Below are 23,265 nucleotides of genomic sequence, written 5' to 3'. Positions count from 1 at the left end.
CTGTGCCATTAGGAAAAGATTGTTCCTCACTGAAAAAAGTCCCTTAAAGGGCTTATTAGCTTGCCCTCTTGGGCAGCATCCATACTGTCATTGGGATCCTTGGTGCCTCAGCAGATACTGTGTGGAAATGCTACATTTCCTGAAGGATCTTTCTGGGCATGTTGTGAATTTCTTCCTGCTTTTCATGTACCCCAGCATCCTTTGCCAGGAACTCTCTTTACCATCTCTGGGCATGGAGAGCAATGATGTGGAGTCATCTAAGCAGTTCTACACAGATGATCTGTACATGAGCATCCCCCTTTATCATTAGATTAGTCAGAGCTGCCTGAACCAAAGTCAGAAAGCATTAACTCCCATCAGTCCCCTTAGATGTATTTTGGATGGCCTGTGTCAGTGTTTAGTTTACAAGCTCATTTGGATGAGAAGAGCTCAAGATCCTATGTGACATTCAGAGGTCAACAAGATAGTAAAGCATTTTGCTGCATGTGATCCATCTTGCAGCTGTTAGACGTGTGCATTTAATGGTCTAGCTTGTACCCTTGCCCAGACTCATGAAAAACACCATGAAAGCAGGGCTGTTAATCAAGGCAGCTGGCAAGTCTTTCAAAAAATTCCATTGGTTTAAACAGGCATTCGGTCAAATGTTATGTGTAGCTCAAGTGGCCATCCAGGACTTATACCTTAAAGACTATATTTATTTGTTGTAGGTGCTGCTATTTTTGTGTAATTGAGGTTTTTCTCTTGTAAGTTTCAAGGACAGTTAATAATCACAGTCCATAGACTCCAGATTAGCTTTGACCTACGTGCAGTTTTCTCATTGTGACAATGAAAATTCTTCATTAGAATATGTAGTTCAGACTAAAGTGAAAGCTGTGTAACTGTTAGGGTAGAAAAGATTTTTTTTTTTTTTTAACAGGTATCTTCAATAAACAAGGCCTGAAACACAAATATACATATTGTCTGAATGTAAAACTGTTAGGTGTTCTCCTGCGAGATGAAACCATGCCAAAACCCTGATTGCTATAGACTAACCTCACTTCTCTTTTCGCTCTATTCCAATTTTCATCACAATGACTCTTGCCATTTTATGAGTCTTTCATTTTATTGCTAAACTGCCCTTCTCACTAATAAACTGCAAACAGTATACAAGTAGTTTGTTTATCACAGGTTATTTGATGGTTATATAGCTTTGTTTATGATGATGCAAATATTAAAGCTAGTAACATATAAGCTCAAGAACCACAGATCTCTTCTGTAACATTTCTACTTTCGCAAACAGCAGAAGGGAAGCAGAGAGGTTTCTCAGGGAGAGCTTTCCTCAAAGACAGCAGAGGGATCTTGTCTGAGAGAAGGCAAAACTATTTCCTGAGGCTTCAGAAATGATTCTTTCCAATTCATTTTTTCATCTTGTGGAGTAGGGAACACTTGAATATAGAGAGGCTCTTCTCGCTTTCCAAGCAATCTCAAAGGGCACACAGTTTGCAAAATGTTCTACAGCCAGGACTTAGGTTTGTATTTTTACTTAAATAATAGAATCATAGAATTGTTAAGGCTGGAAAAGACTTCATAGCCCTCCTTGGGACCCACTCTAACAGATCAACATCCTTCTTGTGCCAGGGTTCCCAGACCTAGACACAGCACTCCAAGTAAGGCCTTACAAGGGCAGAGTAGAGGGGCAGAGTCATATCCCTCAACCTGCTGGCTGCTCCTCTCTTGATGCAGCCCAGGATGCAGTTCGTCTTCTGGGCTGCAAGCACACACTGCTGGCTCATGTTGAGCTTTTTGTCCACTACAACTCCCAAGTCTTTCTCTCCAAGGATGCTCTCAATGTGTTCTGCTCCCCGTCAGTGCTCATGTCTGGGATTGCCCCGACCCGGGTGTAGCAACTTGCTGCAGAGTTCTTGTGCTCTAAGGAAAACATCCTTAAAGAGTTGCCAGCTCTGTTTAGCTCCTTTGTCCCTATGGACAGTGTTCCAGGGAATCTCATCCACTAGGCTTTAAGTAGCTTGAAGTTCACTCTTTGGAAGTTCAGGGTCCTGACCGTGTCCCTAAGTACCACATCTACCCCTTCCTTAAACACTTCCAGGGACAGTGACTCCACCGCTCCCCTGGGCAGCCTGTTCCAATGCCTAACCACTTTGAGAATACATTTTTTCCAACCGGAACCTCCCATGGTGCAACTTGAGGCCATTCCCTCTAGTCCTATCACCTGTGAGAAGAGGCCGACCCCCAGCTCCCCACAGCTTCCTTTCAGGCAGTTGTAGAGAGCAATGAGGTCTCCCCTGAGCCTCCTCTTCTCCAGACTAAACAACCCCAGCTCCCTCAGCCGCTCCTCACAGGACTTGTGCTCCAGGCCCTTCACCAGCTTCGTAGCTCTTCTCTGGACATGCTCCAGGGCCTCGATGTCCTTCTTCTAGTGAGAGGCCCAAAGCTGAACACAGTGCTCGAGGTGCGGCCTCACCAGAGCCGAGTGCAGGGGGATGATCACCTCCCTGCTCCTGCTGGCTGCACTGTTTCTGATAGAAACCAGGATGCCGTTGGTCACCCAGTCATAGAAGGAGATGAGGTTGGTCAGGCAGGACCTGCGTCTCATGAACCCGTGAAAAATCTTCTCACGTTTTAGTATCACCAAAGTAAAAAAAAATGCTAATGGGGAAAGGAGAAAACAACAAAACTTGACAAAGTTTACCCTGTAACGAGTTCAATGAGATTTTTCCCCTTCTATTTCATGATCTTCCTCCAAGGAGGAAGCAATTCACACAGTGTAAGTGAGAGAGTTAAGTGACTTTTGTGGAAGTCCTTCATGAGAAACACGTCTAGAAGTTTGGAACAAACCTATGTTCCAAAGCTGTCCTCAAGAGCAGATGTTTATTCTGTTTAGCTATGAAATTGCTGTTGTTTTTTTTTTTCTTAGTACAATGTGTCAAATCACTTGACGCTTTGCATTAAAGCCAAATGAAAGGCTGCATTAATTAATATATTTTGAATTATAAAGATGACAGTTCTGTAAGATAACATGATGCTAAAAATAACAGTTGAAGTTTAATGTCATTGAGTTAGTTTAGCAAAATGGCTATTTTCCATATCTTTTATGAAAAGAAGTTGGAAGTCATTTAGTAGAATTTAACTTATATTTTAAGGCTGTAATGAAAGCCATTTCTGCTTCCTGCCTTTAAAATAGTTTTTGTGTACTGTGAGTTCCATTTTAACCACAATTCAAAAAGGAATGTGCATGTTACTTATGACTTTCCTGCTATTCTTTCTTTTGTTTCTGTATTTTGCTCTTGAGTTTCCTCAGCACATTGTTAGACTCAGCCTGGCAAGAAGGTGATTGATATGGCTCTTTGTGCCCTGGCTAAATAGCTACACATACAGTGTATTGTGTCTGCACTTGGGGAAAAAATGAAATGCAATTAAATTCATTTCAACTTCAGTAACATGACATTTCTGTTTCTTTCATGTCAGCCTTTATTCTCTTCTATAATCAGATTTTGTAACCCCTTTTATATTGTCTCCTCACTTCAGCAGTCACTAAATAGGATGCTTGCGTTGCAAGTTAATTAGAGATTGTTATGCGCTCAGGTTGAATTTTCCCAAATCTTTGGTGTGGTTTCTACAGCTTCCAGGGGAGCATGTTTCACCAGCTGGTGAGCTGTGAGGCGTGAGGTCCATCCACTCTTGAATCTTCCATTTTGGGCATTACAAATGCTTGTTCTGTTCCAACTCGGAAACTGTAATACTTCTTTAAATATTTCAGGCAATAGGAATGATCTATATATTAGGAGAGATCTTTCAAAACTGTGAAGAAAACTCCTAGGAAACAATTAATCACCCTTTGTATTGACAGAAATCTGCTAGTGAATGATTTACAGCCTTTTACAGCAGATGCCACTAGAAGAGTGCAGGAGAATGATGGGAGAGGAGTTGAAAAGGGGAGGACAAAAGATCTCCATCATCCAACACCTTGTTCATAATTGTAAATTACGAGAATACAAAACGTCAGTGCTTAGTTCTAGGGAAAGCATTTGCAGAGTACAGTGAAGAGTTAAAAACAAAAACAAAACAAAAAACAACAAAAAAGCGTGAGAAATGAGTTAGGTTCTTATTTAAACTTAAGACTATTATAAGTAGGTTTAAAGAGTCATCTTTTTGTTCAGTGTGAATTGTCATTTCTTAATGAAATATACATAAGCAACTCCCATAAAAGACTTTGAAGGGGAAAACCTCTCATACTTACAGATTACCTTGGGTACACAGGCATTATTGTTATTCTATTAATTTCTTTGTTTTAGCTCCAGTCCCATCCCCCAGCATTATCTCCCCATCCTTATCCACCCTGTGCTGTTGTTTCCTATAATTAGGGAAGATACACATCTGTCTTCAGGCTACCACCTAATCTCTAAGGCCATATGGGTAAATGGAATATAATTATAATTTAGTAGAAATCGAGCCTTCTGCACATGGGTATATTGCTCTTGTTCTTTTTAAAGAAGGCAAATTGAATCTACAATATAGTAGGGCTTGGAGAATGGGGTTAGTCCTTGCAAAGTACATATTTTTTAGATTGAAATTTCATTGTGTTCAATTTGGGTGGGGAATTACGCAATTTGGGAGGAATTCTAACACAATGTTACCACAATATGCAAGCACCCTGCATATTGTGAAGAAATCAGCTGTGGTTATATGCTAAATATTAACAGAGGTCATTTTTTGTCCCCCTCTTTTTCAGTTATTTTTATTTCAGTTGCTGCGAGGACTGTCTTACATCCACCAGCGTTACATTTTGCACAGGGACCTGAAACCACAGAATCTTCTGATCAGTGACACGGGGGAGTTAAAGCTGGCAGACTTTGGTAGGCAAGCAGTTAATTACAAGTCTCTTATAATGTTGTAGGAATGTCAGACAGATGGTTCCATTGATTTCTCTTCCCCCCACCCTATTCCTTAGACACACCTTCTTCATTGTAGATAATTGCACATTTTTCTCCTGAGCGAAGAAATTGATTATGGTCAACAAAATGTTTGATTAAAAGGCAGCAAGTGAAAAACAAATATATACTCCTGTTCTCACCAGGAAAATAATGCTGGAAGTATTTCAGTTTTACTTGCCATGAGACCTCTGAATTAAAATTCAGAACCTTTGAAAAGAGAGATTGAGAGAGAGAGAACTGAGGAAATACAGAATATGTGAAGAGCACAGTCACTTTGTGCAAGCAGCTCTAGGGTTGTGGAGATCTGGAAGTAGGATTAACTTTCATAAAATGATGATTGATTTAAAGAGACTGAAAGATTTAAGAATATTTATTCTTTCTAAAGATAAAAGGAAGCTAAGATCATCTGGACTGCTTTCAGTATCCATTCTTAGTCCCTTATGGGGAAAAGCCTTATGTGAAGTATAAAAGCAGGAGAAATTGTCCACTGAAAGGTTAGCCCTTTTTTGATATATATATATATTTTTTTTAATTTTGATCTTTAAATAGTTTTTAGTGGCTACACTGGAGATGTAATCCTTCTGAAAGTCATCATGAATGCAGATATGGCAAATGGCAATATTTTTCTTTAGTGATTTTCCAAAAATGTTGTAGGAATTTCTCTTTTTCCAATAGGTCAACTTCTCAGCTACTGACTCCAGAAGAACTTCTGAAGTAAGCTGAAAATATGACCTATCAGCTTTTTTGAAATGTCTTTTATTTTTATGACTGCTATCCACATCAGGCTTCTCATTTCATTCACCAGCAGTAATGAGGAAGCCTTATGTGCTAATTGGCAATTTCACTGTTAGTAGTAGTCCTGTTTTTTGTCTTTTAATTAGTATTACTGCAATTAACAGCTCAGTATGTATTTGCTGTGCTGGAAAACAGAGCAGAAACTCAGGTGGACGCTCCACAAGAACTTGATTGTGAGGTGATTAAAGAAACAGTATTAGAAACAAGAATAATTTATTTTTACATACCATTTTCTGTGGCTGTTTTTCAAAACCTGGAGGATGCCAAAAGTTTCTTAAAGAAACGCTTAAAAAAACCATTCCTGCATCTTGTATTTTACTATAAGATTTCATTTCTTAAATACTTGAAACAAACAAATCATTAAGTGTTTTTGTTTGCAGTGAAGTATGAATTAGTCTTATGTTGATGGTGTTGTGCTGTTTGAAATAGATAGTTTTGTTGTATTGTTGTTCTGTATAATACACTGTACAGTTATCTGAATCCCAAATATCCCCATATTATAAATCCTTCAAGAGATTATTATGACAGTGCTCCAGCTTTGGAGGATACTGAAAACTCTGACCTTACAAACTCCTTTGTTATGTACAGTGTCTCATATGATGCTTTTTTTTTTCTCCTTTATTTCTTCCCCCACCCCTCAAGCTATATGGCCAATTTGAAGCTATTAAAAAATTAAAAAAGAGAAATGTCATTCAAGAAGAATTAATCTTTTGAAAATATCTCCCTTGAGAATAATCAACTATAATGAATTAGTAATAATAATAATAAAATAATCATCTATCAGATACAGATATAGTCAATCTGTTATAATTTCATGTTTTCAGTTGTTTCTCTGACTGTAGTCTCTCTTGGGCTAGAAACCCATTTTAAATCAGTTAGTGTACATAGTGATGCTGATCCTGATCTAGGACTGCAAGACACTGCTGTATATTACCAGTACTCAAATAAACGAAGTTAATAGTCCTACTTTGGTTAAATTTGTGGGTTAAATCCTGCTCCATGTGTGGTATAATAAAGTTCTATCCAAGCAATTTGACAAACATGAAGCGTCGGAGCAATAAGTCTTAGTTCTTTATGTTTTATTATAATGTTAAGTGAAATCCCTGGAAAACCTGTTAAAAATGAAGAGAAAATTAGAAATTTGAAAAATTCAGTGACCATTGTTTAATTCCACAGTAGCCAGCCCTTTCCTTGAGCTAGGTCCAGTAGCCTTCCTTTTGTGGCTGGGGACAGGAGGCCTTCAAACTTTTCAGATGTGTTTTTAAGAAAACAAACAAAAAAACCTTTCCCCAGCACTGCTAAATTCTTTGTTGGAAATGTGAACCAGTCAATGTGATGCCCAGCTCAGACGTGCAACTGACCACTGGTTGTGTTGGCTGATGTTCAATAGAATATAAGAAAGCTTGGGACATTTATGTTCCCTATGTGCTTCACCTTGTTGTAGTAGGAAATGGAGCTCTTGCTTCTGAGGACTTTTTTGTACCTCAGTGCAGCACGAGGCTAATGTTCTTTTGCTGACATCAAAGGCAATATTTTCTCAGCTTTGTGTTGGCAGGAATTAAAGATTGACCGTTATGTATTCTTATGAAATGAAGAATAAAGGTGTATAAGTAAAACTAGAAAGAAATACCAAGTAATAGGCATGTGAATGTATAACGTAGTGAGGATTTTTCTCCTGTTGTAAGTTTGTCTTGATGTAACAGAAACACCTGCATAACCCCCTCTTATTTACTGAGAGGAGATTATATGACTCCATATTTTTTTTCAAGCTGTATTTTCTTTCATGGCTAATGAACTTGTAAAATTCAAAACCAGATGGGTTAAATTTCTCTGAGAAACAAGATGAAAAATTAGACGTGATGAGGTTAAAGTTTGAAGGGTTGTGACCTCTTTCACTGGAGGCATGAGAAATGAGAGCATAAACATGTGCATGCATGCATACATGTTCACGAATGCATGTTTACCTATTGAAACACTGTACTGTTAGAGCCCATCTTCCACTTTCCCAGTATGAAAGACTCTTCTTAAACAAGATGTAAGATACAGTCTTGTTTCTTTTAACATTTTTCTTCTGCAAATGATTAATTCATGATAATGGCTTGGAAAGGAAGTTGATTTAGATTATATTTTTGATTAATTACATGAGAAGTGGTATGGAAATTAGAGAAATGGGCGCTTTGTTTTAGAATTCACTCAAGGAAGAAGAGAACTTATCATGAAATCAGTTTCTGACAGAGATAGCGTTGACTTTGCTAGCACAATAAATATAAAATCCTAGAGCAAAGGCCTTTTAGTCTCTAAGGACAAGACCTTCAGATTTTGTTTCATAAGTTTATAAAAAATCAACAGCTTGGCCGAAGGTTTTTAATTTGGCATCAGGCTTATTTAATCTCCTCAGTGTGGAATATCAAATACTTAAAAGCAGGCTGCAGTAGATCATAGTTCTTGAATAAACAAGGTAAAAGAAAGGCTATTCATGCCTGCCAGTGCATTGCATTGCAGCTGAAGTGGAATCTTTGAATAACCGTGGGCATGTGTTTTTCTATAGCACAGCTCCCAGACATAGATACTCCGCTGTGTGGGAGTGCCTTTGTTCAGATGAACGGGAGTTTGCTTTACTGTTCATTGTGCTATAGTTGCTATGAAATGAACATTTATGAGAAGACTCAGCAGTAAAATGAAAAGGGATAACAGAACACAGAGACTTTATCAAATTAAAAATTGATGAGGTATAAAAAATGGCTTTCTTGAGAAGATATAATAGGGAAGACTACTTCTTGAATAACTGTTTCTCTGAAAAATAGTTCTTGAATTCTATTCTTGCATTTTTTTTCTTCAATCTAATTAAAATTCCAGAGGAAATTAAAGTATATAGGAATTTTCCTTATGAAATGATTAAATAAAATGCAAGAATTATTTTTGACCCTGCACTGTGAATTTGTCTAGCTGTCTGTAGTTTCGGTTATTTTCTCCTGTATATATGTCTGTCTTGAGTAGAAATAAAGTATTATAAACCTCTAATGAGTATCACCGTAAGCAATTACAAACTTAAATGAATAGAGCCTTGTGCTGAATGTTAGCCGCCACATGGACTGGGCTGCGTAACTGTTGCTTAGGCTTTGGTTAGTTATTTCTTCACTTTAAACTTTTCTGTGCACTATTCACAGATGTATTTATTTGGCCTTTGGATGTGTATTGACTTAAAAAAACAAAACAAAACAAAAACTTGGAGCCTTTGTTTAGGAAAATCATTGAGCAGCTTTAAAAGCAAGGTGTGTTTCTAGAATAAATGCATTTATGTTAATTTTAGAGCGTCAAGTGGCTGTACAGCAGTGGATAGGAGCATGAATCCAAAGACTGAACACTAAGAATATCTTTTATTTTTTTCCAAGAGTTACTTGCAATCAGGTGATTATTATTCTAAGCAGAATACCTTTCTAAAGAAGTATGTAATTTGTATTCATATTGAACAATCATTCAAGAATTCTTTGTTTTATTTATATATGAGGTACATATAACCAGTACCACTTGTCATTTCAGCAATCCCTTATTTTTAATTGTGACTTCAGACCTCTAAAAGATACCTACCAAAGACTGGAGAAGCAAATATAGATGACAACACTAGAGGAACAGACTAGCTCTGCCAGGCACATTATCTTTGACTCTGCATGATGGTGCTTCTGAGTGACCACTCAGGCAGGAGGGTCTACAGTGTTGAAAGGTCTTAGATGGCAGCAGCTCTGCCATCAGTGAGGAGTTTAAGGCACCTGGGAGGAAAATAAGTTGGGGCAAAGGAGGAGGCAGGCAACAACAGGCTGTTGAGGAGGAAAAGGAAAGATGCTGGAGGAGCATGAGGGAGAGAAGTAATAAGTGATTGTGGAAAATGTAGTCCCTTTGCTAAGTGGAGCAGGTGAGGTAGTCACAGCAAATGCAGATAGGGCTGATGTGCTCAATGACATCCTTGTCTTGATCTTCACAAATGAAATCTCACAAACCTTTGTTGTCAGAGACACGGTTCACGGAGGAGAAGAGTGAGTGGAAGAGAACTGAGTAAGGGATCTTCTGAGAAATCTTGACCCATGCAAGTTCATGGGTCCACACAAGAGACCTCTTGAAGGTACTGGGAAAGATGACTGATGTCATTGTAAGGCTGCTCTCTATCATCTTTGAAAGATTGTGTCAACTGGGGGAGGTCTCCAATAACGGGGGAAAAGGGAACATTGTACTTGTTTTCAGAAAGAGCAAGAAGGAAGGTCTGGGATGGGAAGGAAGGTCCCAGGGATGGGAAAATGATGGAGCAAGTCCTCCTACACACAATACCTGCTGTTAGTATTTAGTTATTGTGTATGCCAATATAAATCAAGATTGGCTAATCAGTTATGCTTACATCCAGATTATTACATTTAAACTACAGCTCAAAGTCTCTGAATGTCTGATAGCAATCAGGTAGGAGATGGGAAGTGGATCCTACTTTTCAGGTGGGACTTTCCAGGAAGGATTTGTCTTTCTGTGTTTTGTTTCTTATTCTCTGTCCCCAAAGTTCAGTTAGAAGCCCAATATGCTGGCTCTTCTAGGAACAATGTGGGTGGACCTTTAAACTGATCATATTATGTTTTCTCTTACATATTCTTTAGTTTGAAAAATGTTGTGCTCTCTGGCTTGAAAAAATACATGTTATACTTGCTTGTTATTCTAAATTTTCAGATAAAACAGTTACGGAACTTTTGAGGGCAGGCACGTTGCATGTCACTTGCTGATGTATTGAAAAACTCCTCAGGGCATCATAGGTGTATGGAACAAAACATTTGAGCTTGGCTTGCATGTGAAGCAGTCATAGCACCTCTGACAATGTGAGAGAAAATGGCCATATTATTAAGACTCTTGTCCTGCTTTATCTGTTAGTTGATCAACATGCTGATAGGAATTTTATTTCAGGGGATTTCTTGTTTGTGAAACTTCCCCGCAGCCACTTTTCCCATTTGTCTTTTCTGCTAGGCCTGCAGTATAGGTGAACTGTACAAGTTGTGTGGTTGAGAAGTTTGAAGATCTGTTTGGTCTGCATTTTGGAGTGTCCAACTTTCTCAAGTGCAAAGATCTCTTATGTAATTACGTCTTTTAATTGGGGTGCCATTCTTTTTAGCATGTACACTGACTTTCTTGTTATGCCATGGCTCCAAGACACAGCGTATGGCTGTGACTATGCAGGTACCCAAGAGGCAGACGTGCAAAATACAATTTCAAAGTGTGAAAGAGAAAGTCTAGAAGGTATTGTTGGCTTGACTGTAATTTGAAAGGATAGAAAAACTTGTTGATTGATTTATTAATATTATTAATTTTTTATTACATTTTATAAGGCTTGCATAGAAATTGCCCCTTCACCCCCTTCCCTGCACTGATTCTTCTTAGTTTCAGTCTGTTAAACAAGCTTCAGGCTGTGGTAATGCCCCAAGGAGTTCTAGTATTGCAAGGCGAGTGTGAAAGAACATCAGGAAATAGGTACTTTAATGCTCTGGGGCTTGTTCCTGCAGTCAGAGAGTTGCTCTTTCTTGTCTATGGGAGTGGGCTTTGGAGAGAAAAATAGCAGAAGAATCTTAATGGAAATTTCTTTGCTTTAGTCTTCCAAATAACATGGACCCTAAAGCCTTTCATTTCAGCTTTTTGTTATCTTTTGGGATCTTCTTGGATGAATAAGGAGCTGCAGGAGGTCTGCATCGTGGTGGAAATACTGCCTTACACTTTCAGAATTTTCTTGATATAAAACCTTGCGATGTAAGAAAAGACAGTATCAAATAGGTATGATTGAGCCTTGCATCCTTTTGGATATATAGGATGATTAATAATAGATAACAGGAGCAAAGAGGCTTGAGGATTGTAATAAAGAGAATTAAACTCCATAGAGTTACAGTTTAAAACTGCAGCTGAGTATTAAAGAGGATGTTTCCAGGAATTTCCATACGGAGTTTACTGCAGGGAGCATGTTGGAGATATGTCATGAGGGACAAAACTATTGCTGTACAGTTAGTTTACTGTTAAGATGATTAAAGCTATGATGATAACTTGAAAAAAATAGTGTTTTTTTTTTTCACAGTAAGAGTCCCGTAAGGAATTTCTTTATATAAATTCATATGAAATGTTGGATAGCATAAAAGATTGCTCACATGAATAACCGCTATGTTTTTCTGTGTGAATGGTCCACAGAGTGTCAATTCTTGAAGATATCAGTATATGGAGTTGTCATGGTGCTGGAAGTTTCCGTTTTCAGTGATGCTTGGTGTAATTGTTTGTAAAACTCCTCGGGGAATGTCTCTAGCTGTGGACTGGCAACCTCTAACCTTCCTGGCTTTAGGAAACAGCAGGCTGGGTAGCTGCAGTCATGCAGTTTGAGGTTGAGCTGTAGGAGCTGCCTGGGTCACTTTGGAGGTAGCTGACCCACCATAAGCCCCTGCTGCTTCAGGAACAGGCTGTGCCAGGGCTGGAGAAATCATGGAAGGTGTTTGAATGTTTCTATTAAAGGCTGCTGCTGGTGATGAAGGGAACCAGCATACCCAAAATGTAGGTCCACAGACTCCTCAAATACCTAGTCTGAAATGAACAGAATGAAAAAGGCATTTATTTCCCATATTCTTGTTAGAGGTTGCTGTTTCCCCAGGTGCAGCCTGGTCCCCTTTGATCATAGCCTTCCAGCCTGAAGAATTCGTTCTCATAGCCCCAGGTCAGTAATAGGTTTCTTTGAGGGGCATTGATAATATTTGTATTAAATAGCAAGTAATGAAGATGGCTCACAACGTTGTGAGTTGAAAAAAAAGGAAGTAGGAACCTGGAAAGTGAAATCTTAAGATGCTCAAGCTTGAGTTAGCTTTCAGATCTTTAGGAAATACAGTTATTTCTGTAACTAACTGTAACAGGGTGGTTTTTGTTGAGAGCAGAAGCTGAGAGTGCTATTCACTTCGACACCTGGGCTCGAGGCCTGGAGCAGCAGAGCAGCCTGTGTACATTTGGCCTGGCGTAACCTTGAATGCATGCTACCAAATCAGTGAAAAATGCCCCATTGCTTTCTGGAACCAGAGAAAGGGATGCCAGAGCTCATTGTTCATTGTTCAAGTTCATTGGTAGCCAGGGGACCTTCAAATTTGTTGTCTTGGAGGAAGGATTAAAGCTGTAGGCTGTGGAGGCTGGGGGTGCTGTGGACACAGAGACCCTTTCCAAGCTGCTTTATCAGTTATTTGCTTCCCTCGGACGACAAGCTGTCCCTCCATCCCCAGATCTTCTTGGTTTCTAACACTACAACTGACTGCTGTCGGGGAGTAGCCAAAGCTGCCTCCTTCCCCTCGCCTCGCAGAAGCAACGGCTTCACGTGATGCTTTTCTGACCTTCTTGTATCTTGCCCAGAAAACATGGGGAGTGAGATGAAATGCGTAGGTGGTAGGAAATCTCAAGCGACAGCAGTGCAAAGAGGTAGATTTGATTTCTGGTGCTTGGGCTGATGAATTCTTTTGTGCATTATTTTAGAGATTAAACTGGAGGAGAATTTGTGGTCCAGTGCTGTGCAAACGCCTTTTGCTTCTCATATCTATTTAGCTTGCTGTTCCCATCATGGACCTCAGTCTAATTTGTTTCATTGATCTGATGGGTTTATTGAGGAATTAGGCAAATCTAATTTAAAAATTGCCATTGTGAGAGTTGATGCAGGAAGAGTATCTTATGGCTGGAAAATGGGTTTGCTGGCCTATGGAAAATGAATAGATTTGACATAGGTTGTTTGGAGACAAACTGGACTTTTTGTCCACGTCAGTCTCCACTGATTGTTTTTTAATTGTTGAAATTAAAATTCTTAAAAAATACCCATCTTTTCAGCTATAGCAATAAGTAGATACTGTAACTTGAGCTCTTCCCACTAAGAAGCACTGTGTAGGATTATTGGCTGATGAAGAAAAAATAATAATTTATTTTTAAACCAATAAGGAGCTGGAGATTGGTTTGAGTCACTAAATGAGTCCCCTGTTAAAAGCATCTCAGATTACCTAGGGTTCAATCCAGTTTCCAGTTGTTACAAGTTAGAGATATATTGAGCCTTTAAATAGGAGGAAAGCATCTTAATTATCCATTAAGGGCAATAAAGGAAGTTGGTTATGACACCATTAAAACAACTGTGATGAAAATCTGTTTCAGTGTTTTGTGCTTAGGAAGAATGTGGGATTTGGATGTCATCTGTAATGTGGCTAGCTCAGTGCTGATTGTGATCTTGCGTTATTACCACAATCACTATTACCACAAGAGAGGCCCATCAAGCCAAAGGAATCTGTAGATGTATTTAAAATCTGGGCAGCAGTGATAAGCTTTTTGCTTTCATTGCAAAAAAAAAAATTATTCAGTCGTGTCCATGATCTCATGTCAGTTTTCTCTTCCTACACATCTTGCTTCTTCTATAGCCTTAGTGTGTAGCCTTGTAACTACTGTGGCTATAAGCCCCTGTGTTTTATTTTTCCAAAGTTTCTTTGCTCACTTCTGATACTGTAGATACAGGGAAAAAATATCAGTGGAGGAAATGATGTAGTCACTCTAATGGTGGCACTTTAAAGGGAATGAAAAAAGTAATCAGAAGTGTGACTTGTGGACTAAGATGTGCCACCTTCCCCCTCCCTTCTCTGTTTGGAAATTGACTGAGAAACACCTCGATGTGCTGCATTGCCAGTCTGATTTTGAAATTTCATAAGTAACGTGAGATTTTCACAAGTGTTGAGCAGCTGCAGCCACACTAACTTGTGAGGATGGTGCTTCCCGTGTCTCAGTCCCCGGTGATATTTCATTAGTAGTTTTCCTCCTGCCTGAGAAATGGCAAACTGCTTTTGTCAGTGTAGCTATATTCAAAAGCCTGCTAGCATCATGGTAAAGCTTTTGAGTATAGGCATCCAGGTTGATCCCCTAGTACTTTCCCTGTTGGCCTTCTTGGTCTGATTATACTTTTGTTTAATGTTTCCTTATTTAAGAGAACATACTATATTATAATGGGAGAAAATTATGCCAAATTGTAATCATTTAAATTTCATTGATGTGTTAATAGTTATGCAGATTTATTTTGCACAGGAAATAATCAGCTATGTGGAAATTAAAGGATAACTGGAAAGCAGTGTGGGTTAAAGAAGAAAAAAATTATCATCAGTCAGAACAAAAATATTGATATGCAAAGAAAAAGATTAACGTGAAAGGAGAATGGCAGTTCATTTAGAGAAATGTGCTGTTTAACACGATATGAAATAATTCCATAATTGAGATAGCATTTTAAAGAAATGATTGCTCTGTAATCTATATCACGGTTTATTTTGTTCTAGATGGTGTAAAACCTTACTGCAGCAGATTCACTTTTTATCTAGGTAATTTTTAATAATTTATGTAGGGTTAATTTTCAGTCTTTCTGAAGGATGCAGTGCTGGGTAATATTAATATTTTTTATAGTTGCATGATTCCTATTCATGTGTTAAGAGGAGAATTTTGCTGCAGCCACTGGCCTCCACAGCACCCAGAAGCCATCAGGCACTAAGTTACTGATGGTAAAAGTGGGAGCTCAGGAATCGTGAGCATTTGATCCGGGTGAGGTAGCAACTTTGACAACTGCTTTGTATGACGGAGGAAATGCTGTTCCATGATTTTCATGTTACATGTTAGGGAAAAAGTCTGGTTAGATCTTCACCTTGTTAAAATGTGGCCAAGCTCTCCTCCAAGGTCACTTTCAGCTTTTCCCACCTTTGGCTTTTATGCCTTATATAACATATCAGATGTTATAGTAATTTTTTCCAGTGGCCATTAGAAATAAGGGAGAAGAAGATATTCAGGTGTCATCTCTTTTATCCCTACCCCCAGATATGAACATACTTCTTATCCTTCTTATTTCAGCAATTTTTAGGTCACTTTTTTTTTTCTTTTTTCTCCCAGTATTCACTCTTGTGGCTGTATTTGCGTTTAAGGATATTTCATTGCAATGGTCTTTAAGTTAGATACTAACTGTAGTGGGTTGAATTGATTGTAAAAGCAGATACCAAGCATGAGGCACTATAAGGGAAAAACTTTTCATTATATCAGTACTGTCATTGCTGATGGTAAGTTCTGTACTCTTCAAGCAGGGTGAAAATTTGATTCAGCTTTGAACTGTGTGTAGACCTTAGGAAAAAAATATATGTATTTTAAAAATCACTGTCTTACTGAAATGCACTTTATGAAAAAAAAACTCCTAATTTACCTTCCTGAAACTTGGACAATTCTTTGCTGAGGGTTACAGCCAACTTTGCCATGTAGGTTGCAGGACGTGATGCTGAATGGGTTGTCAGAATGAGATGTGCTTGCCTGTGTACTTATGATTTGTTCGTACATGCAAACTTGAAATAGGAAATGGTTTATATAAAACATGAAATGTTCCAAAGTTACTAATAATATGACAGTAGTATTTTGCCTATGATCAAGATACTGTTAGGTTTACTTTGCTTGCAATCCAGAAGAAGTTTTTAATCAAGCACTGCATGGAGAAGCACATCAATAGTCCTTAAGTTAACTGAAATAATAGAAAAAGGAATGGTTTAACTTCAGTACTAACAATTTTTCATTTGTTTTAGTGAGGTATGACACAGGGATTTGCAATTCCCCTGACTTAGTAGTGTTACATCTGTATATAACAGACTAGATATAGTCCTATAGCTCCGATTTTGCTACCTTGGCAGTGGCATTTCAGCATTTCAGTGCCACTATACAGAAAGATGCCACACGAGGAACATTTGCTTTTTAACCACACGCTTCCAGAATCATACTGTATAAGGCACAGCCTTAATGCTTTTCTAATGTAACTTTTTAAAAATGAAATTGTCTGTTTTCATTTCTTCCTTCTCTGTGACAAAATTGTATTATGAACTGATTAGGTGGCTCTGCAGGAATACAGATGCCTGACTACTGATATAAAGTCAAATAATCATTTAGACCTAAGCATATTGGAATGTCTCTCACAAAACTTTCCTTGTAAGATTTGTGATTCAGCTAATTAAAGATGACATAGATATTAAATGAGTTTTGAGGAGCGATTCGATTGAACAGGTGAATCTGAGACTCCAGAGATTCCTTTCATAATATGTTGCTCTATAATGCTGCTTTACAGAAGCAAAAATATTTACGTGGGTTTTCTTAATGTTTTCACACTCTAAAGCAAAGTGAAAATAAGAAAAATTGATTTAGTGAAATCTTTAGGTCTGCTGTAGTTATTTTGTTCTTTGTAATAGCTTAGATTTTTTTGTGTTGTTAGCTTTGTACTGGTGCTTGTACTGTATTGTACTGATGTTTTAAGATCATTTTTCTCTGACTTTTTTCATCTGCCAGTGCAGACAGATGTGTGTTTAGATACTGTGGGTATTGTCTGGTATGTGAATGTATGTACTGATGTGGTATCACATGCAAAATGTACTGGAGTTCTTCAGCAGAATGGCCCAGACAGTGTTTTACATGCTAAGGAAATATATAAGCTGCAGAATATAATGTATTGCAGTGATACCAAGAATTAGCTGAGTATTTTTGTTTTCTATAAATAGTCTGTCATGGGTCCTGGAAGCAGCCTGGATTAAACTTCTTGATCACTGCAGAACCATTTGTGTCAGTCAAGGTGGCTGTGGTTCAGAAGACGAGGCTGTGAAATGGAACAAGTGCCGCTGTGTCCTGCAGCAGGGAAGTGCATGCTGCCGTGACATCGTACCTGGAAACGTGGGCACATCAAACTTAATTGCAATGGCTGTGCAGCATGGAGGCCAGGAGCTGGTGAAGTTGTTAGCTGAGGAGTTATGCCATTCATGTAATGTCAGACATTGCACTGTAAGAAGTGATTGTTTCAATACCCATGTCGTGATGGTAATGTCAAACGGCCCTATCGCTGTTGGATTTATAAATCAAAATAATTATTAGATCTGATTTTCAGAAGTGTTATTTCTTAGTAGATGTTAATACTCTTCAAGTACTTGCTTTTTTATGCAGCATCACTCTTGTTAAATTATCCTAGACTAGTTCCTGGGATCTTAACTGTTTGTAAGTAAATTTACAGTCACTTAGATAGGCTTTTACCTGACCATTACTTGACCTATTATCGTCATTAAATTTCTCTGGCTATTTTACCTCTAAGTTAGAAAGGATGAATCAGCAAAATAGTATTATTCCACTGGCATAAACCATTCCACAGAGCAACATCCTAATAGTCATCCAACCAACTTTGCATTTGACCAGAGTTTTTTTTTTTTTTTTTTTTTTTTTCACTCTCTAGAATCATTGCACTGAGTTGTGGACCTTGTTAGCGGGAAAAGCAGTACGTGTTGGCTGTGGCATCACCTTCTCAGGCTCAGTGTTGTATAGTCCTTGAAGAAACAAAATTATCTGAGTGTAAACTAGGATTAGATGTTCAAATATAAAACTTTCTGTGAAACTTAGCTTTTGTGTTTCTGTTTGGATGACTGTGAATTACTACACTAGCAACAAAACGTGCTTATTTAACAGTTCTTCAGCTGTCAGATTTAATGAAGCGTTGCAGTAGAAGGATTTAAATGGTACTGCTGTCTTGTATACAGAGGGATTGAATCTGGTGTATGTTCAGTCCCCTTAGCACCTCAACAAAGGGGAAAGCAGTTTATCTACATGATGATTTTCTGCTAATATAAGTCTCGCACAGCACAGAGCAAGCTTATTTATTTCTTTGCCAGTATGTCCTATTTAGCCTATCTCATGCAATATGTCAAGTACCTACTGCATTTTATCAAGTGATAACTTATCAAGATACCAGTTGATGAAAGCTGGTTCATTTTTACTTGGCCTCCAGATGGAGTAATCCAAAATTGGCTCTTGCAGTCATGCTTTTAGTTTTACAGATGGGGAACACAGTTGATTGTTAACTTAATACTCAATAGCACTGTGGTGAGTTGTTGACTTCTGTGGCCAGTGCTTGGTGAACTGTTACACTTCATCAAATTGTACATCCATAGTTCTCTCTTTGTCTCCACAGAACACTTTCCCCGATGGTCTATAGCACTTAACTTTTTCTTTTCTGAGTTCCTTTTGGTTTGTTAGGGAAAGATAATGAGAACATTATTCCTCAAAAATGTATGAAAGTAGTCTGTTAAGTTTCTTGTCTTCAGCAAGATCATTGTTCATATGTCTTAAAATTCCATGAATATATATATATATACACACTATTCTTCTATTCTAAACTCAAATTGTTCCCCAGTGCTGTGCTCATTGATTTGTAGCTGCTTCCCAGTTTTCTCTCTTTTCTTAGGGAGATCTTGCAGATCTTACCAATTTAAAACCATCTGTTCAGGCTTTGTTAACTATTTGCTTCAAACTTAATAACTGGAATGAGCAACTCTGATATTTTCACTTACAGCCTTATTAGCAAAGTGGTATGTTCGTGCTGGGATGTTGTTGGGAGGAGAGGTCATCATTTTTCATATAGAATTTTTTCTGTGAGACAACAAAATGAGGATCATTAAGTAAAAATCCAGAAACTGGAAAGCAAGACTTGAATCAGTCAACTGTTAAAATATCGTGGGCACGTATCCCATATTCATAATGAATCCAGGTCTTTTCATTAATGCAGAAGTTATCTTTGATGTGCAATTGCTTGCTGTCCTTGAGTTCTGTTAGATGTCACGGCTGTGTGCATGTTTACAGTGTGGATTCTTTTTTTTTTTTTTTTTTTTTTCCCTGCCCACACCATTATTTTTCTGCTTGTAGACTAGGAGAGGCAATTTGAACATGTTCACACTGACCCAGAAGGTCATGGGGATACATATAATTTCACTGTGTTGAAAGTGGAACATGCATTTCCTTTGCACTTCCATGCCACCTACTTTTTGATTGGAACAGAATTATTTGTGTGTTCCTTTCTGCTAACGGAGAATGAATGAATTTGGCAGTCATGGTACATGTTCAGCATCAGTAGGCTTTTTCAATGTGTCAGAAAGTTTTTATAAGGATTTTAAAGCAGAGGAATAACCAGCTTTATAGCTAGGATGGCTTTCAGTCAAATTATTCAAAGAGGTCTTTAATATACAACCAACAGCTGAGCTCTTTTCCTTATCCCACTTTTCCACTGCCTATGATCTTTTGGGTGTCTTGGGAGGCAGTCAAAAGAGATGATGCTGGAGTTGTTGAAAAAAGAAAAACACTTTTCTTGGGGGCTAAATTCTTACTTCCTGTTAGCAGAAAAAAAGATACTTCTCTATCTTCCCTTTCTGTAACTTGTGTTTGTCAAATTGATAGTCGAGTCCCTTTCAAAGGCCAGGATAATTATCATCTACATTATTGTAAGTGATTGTCTGACGGCATACATGAGATAAGATTTGCAGGGAGAAATCATCTTTTATTAGACCAACTGATACTGCTGGAACAAGCAGGCTGTCAGGCACACATGTCCTTTGCCTTACTTATTGCTCTCTGTCTCTTGGAAGGTTGACTCATGCGCTCTGCTTTGGAAGAACAGTCATTGTCCAAGTGCCTTTGGGGAATATTAACAGGGGAACCTGATTAGCCTCTCCCTAGTAGTGGGTAACTTTTGTAAATGAACATCACTACCATAATCTGGTGTCTGCATTAGGACTCAGACGTAGGGTATTGTAGGCAATTTATCATATTTGAAAGGAATTAAAATCAGATATTCTGACAATGCTACAGCTTAAGGGTAGATATATTCACGTAGACAGCGGAGGGACCTACAGGCTGCAGCACACTTTTCCTTGCCAGGAACTGACTTCCGGGTAGAGAGCTGACTGCTTTGTCAAAATAGTGGCAGTGTTTCCACCCATTTTACTTCAGTTTTGTTGCCATTCATGTATTCACTGAATAAATATGCCTCTGTTGGAAAATAAGTACCTGGATAAATAGATTAAGTGAACTTGACAATTCATGATCTACAACAGACAGCATTAATAACATTTTAATATAGTTACTGAATAATGGTTATAGTTTTATAAGCCATTTACCCCAAACTCTAAGTAAATTGTTAAAATAAATAAACATGAAGCTAAGGAAGGAAGCATGAAAGGATCCGAATCAAGGAAAAACAACAGAAAAAAGAAAAACTTTCTTGTTTGTTTGTTTGCAATATGCCTCACTAGAGCTCTTTTTGTTATATCTAAATAAAAATAGTAAACAAAGAAATACATTTAAGGTATAATGGAAAAGGGAACAATGCACATTCTTGGCAAGCCCTCGTTTTTGCAGCCGTGACTGTTTTTCTCATTTGCAGAATGATGCTCACTATGAACAAAGGCTTCCTGGTTGTCATATGAACTTGACTAGAAAGCTATCCTGCAGCTAAAGAGATATCAAATATTAATATTTATGCTCATAGCCAAAGGTGTGTGTATTGAATAGGTCTTGTGTCTGCATATAGCTACTGCCTCTTTTAAAAGCCAAATACAATTAAAAAAAAAATTACGGTGATAAATCAGTGCAATGTGTTATGTCAATAACTGATGCTAGGTAAAATCAGATACAACCTCTGGGTGTGAGATAAAAGATAGAGCCAGACAAAGCAGAGAAAATTGTGTTTACCACAGAAGGAAATATCTTTTTGCCTTTTTTTTTTTTAATAATTCAGATTATGAGGCGGAAGGAGTTTTTATATGTTAAAGGCACATACATAAGCTCTGGGCAGCCTCCCGAGGAGGGGAGGCTCAGAGGGAGGTGCTGGCCTCTGCTCCCTGGTGAGCGATGGCAGGGTGCAGAAGGGCACAGAGCTGTGCCAGGGGAGGGCCAGGCTGGGCGAGAGGAGAAATGTCAGTGCCATGAGGGTGGTCACACACCAGGACGGGCTTCCTGCAGAGGCAGGTGGTGCCCCGTGCCAAGTGCTCAAGGGACGTTTGGACAATGTCCTTGGTGATACGCTTCAGCTTGTGGTCAGGCCTGAAGGGGTCAGCAAGTTGGACTTGATGGTCTTTGTGTGGCCCTTCCCCTTCCCCTTCCCCTTCCCCTTCCCCTTCCCCTTCCCCTTCCCCTTCCCCTTCCCCTTCCCCTTCCCCTTCCCCTTCCCCTTCCCCTTCCCCTTCCCCTTCCCCTTCCCCTTCCCCTTCCCCTTCCCCTTCCCGTCGGTCAGCCTGTGCTTTAAATAAAGGGCATTGCAGAACATCGAATGAGTTAAAATGAACATTTCGAATGAGTTAAAAGGAAGTTGTGCTTTGTGGCACAGCACAGGTAGATGATGCTGGGGAAGCCTTGTGGCGTGTGATCTGTGAGAACAGTTTCTACTTCCAGTTTGGATAAATAATGGCCAGAGAAGTAACTGCCTGGAGAACGTTAACCAGTGTCTGTTCTTGCCATAATTACACGCAGCAGGGCTGATGCAACCTGACTTTTTTAATAGCTGTGCCTTACGCTTGGCTTCCTCCTTTCCAAACGAGGCTGGAACAGTGGGATGCGTGTTGACCTTTTATCTTTTGGAAGAGGTAGGACCTGGAAGGGAGTTCACCAGCTGTCAGCAAGCCATCACTGGCAAAAAGTGCGCAAACAGCAGTATGTAAATGCTGTGTATTCACCTGGCGATCTCGTCATTTACCTTTTGACTTTTGTTCGCACTATCCATTAGGATTTGAAGTTTTGATGATCGCCCATAAGCTCTGTCTTTTTCAAAAGAGATCGTCACTCTTCCTGTAGAGTAACCATGGAAACAGACAGGGAACCCTTAAAGAAAGTGATCGAACATGCTGTGCTAATTAATCCTACCCTTCAGTTTTCTTTCAGCTGAAAGATGTGGTTAAATAAATTTTGCATGAGTAAGCATATGTGGAGGTGCAAAAGGGTATGAAATACATAGCATCTTTTTCCTGCAGAAGGATATTTAGAAAAACAACAACTGATAACTGTCAACTGTTTGCATCTGGAACATCAAAATAAGAAATGCAGTGTCTTGTTAGTGTTTATACATATATATAGAGATAGTATTGCTTTTAAACTGTAAATATATCTGAAAGATGAGGATATTTTCATGCCTCAATCGTGTTGAGAGACATTTACATGAATTCTGAATCTTTAAATGAAAGTGCCCATAATTGGAAGTGCCTTATTTACGCAGAACGTTCTTCAGAAAAAGCAAACTTTGTTCCCTTCCAGAGACAAAGAAGCTCCTCCAAGGCATTAGCCTAATTTAGGACCTTTGAATTCTGCACTAGAGGAGCTATTGACTGAAACAGAGGGACTGTTCCAAATCTTCCCGTGCCAAAATTTAGCCTTTGTGGGTTGTTCAGTTCTGCTAAATTTGGCCATTTAGTCTGCAAAGTAGTGTTAAGTGCACAGGCAGGAAACCAGTTGGCCACTACATAAAACATATGGCCTGTACCCATAAACCTTAAACCTGGTGCACTGATGCTGTTTGATGTCAATGTATGGCTTCAACTTGCTCTTACAAATTGAAGTTTTACTAATAACTTTCTCCTTTTCAGTAATGATCCTCTTATAACTGAGAAACCAGATGTAGCAGCTAACCTCGAGTGAGGCTTTCATGGTGTTTTGGAAATGAAAAGCAGATTAA

The 23,265-nt window shown here is 38.7% G+C and overlaps 1 protein-coding gene across 4 annotated transcripts in view; it reads left to right on the top strand.

The window, feature by feature from the left end:
• The window catches only part of CDK14 (cyclin dependent kinase 14), a 332,201-nt gene that overhangs the window by 164,386 nt on the left and 144,550 nt on the right, over positions 1-23,265 (top strand). For all 4 annotated transcript variants that reach the window (XM_083826967.1, XM_083826970.1, XM_083826969.1 and 1 more), the window contains one exon: positions 4,730-4,853. In XM_083826967.1, the coding sequence (XP_083683093.1) occupies positions 4,730-4,853 (124 nt within the window). The remainder of the gene's footprint in view (positions 1-4,729; positions 4,854-23,265) is intronic.

Source organism: Anser anser (assembly GCF_964211835.1).
Source record: "Anser anser genome assembly, chromosome: 2".
NCBI lineage: Eukaryota > Metazoa > Chordata > Aves > Anseriformes > Anatidae > Anser > Anser anser.
Note: the sequence above shows the minus strand (reverse complement) of the source record. Positions and strands in the feature narration are given on the sequence as shown.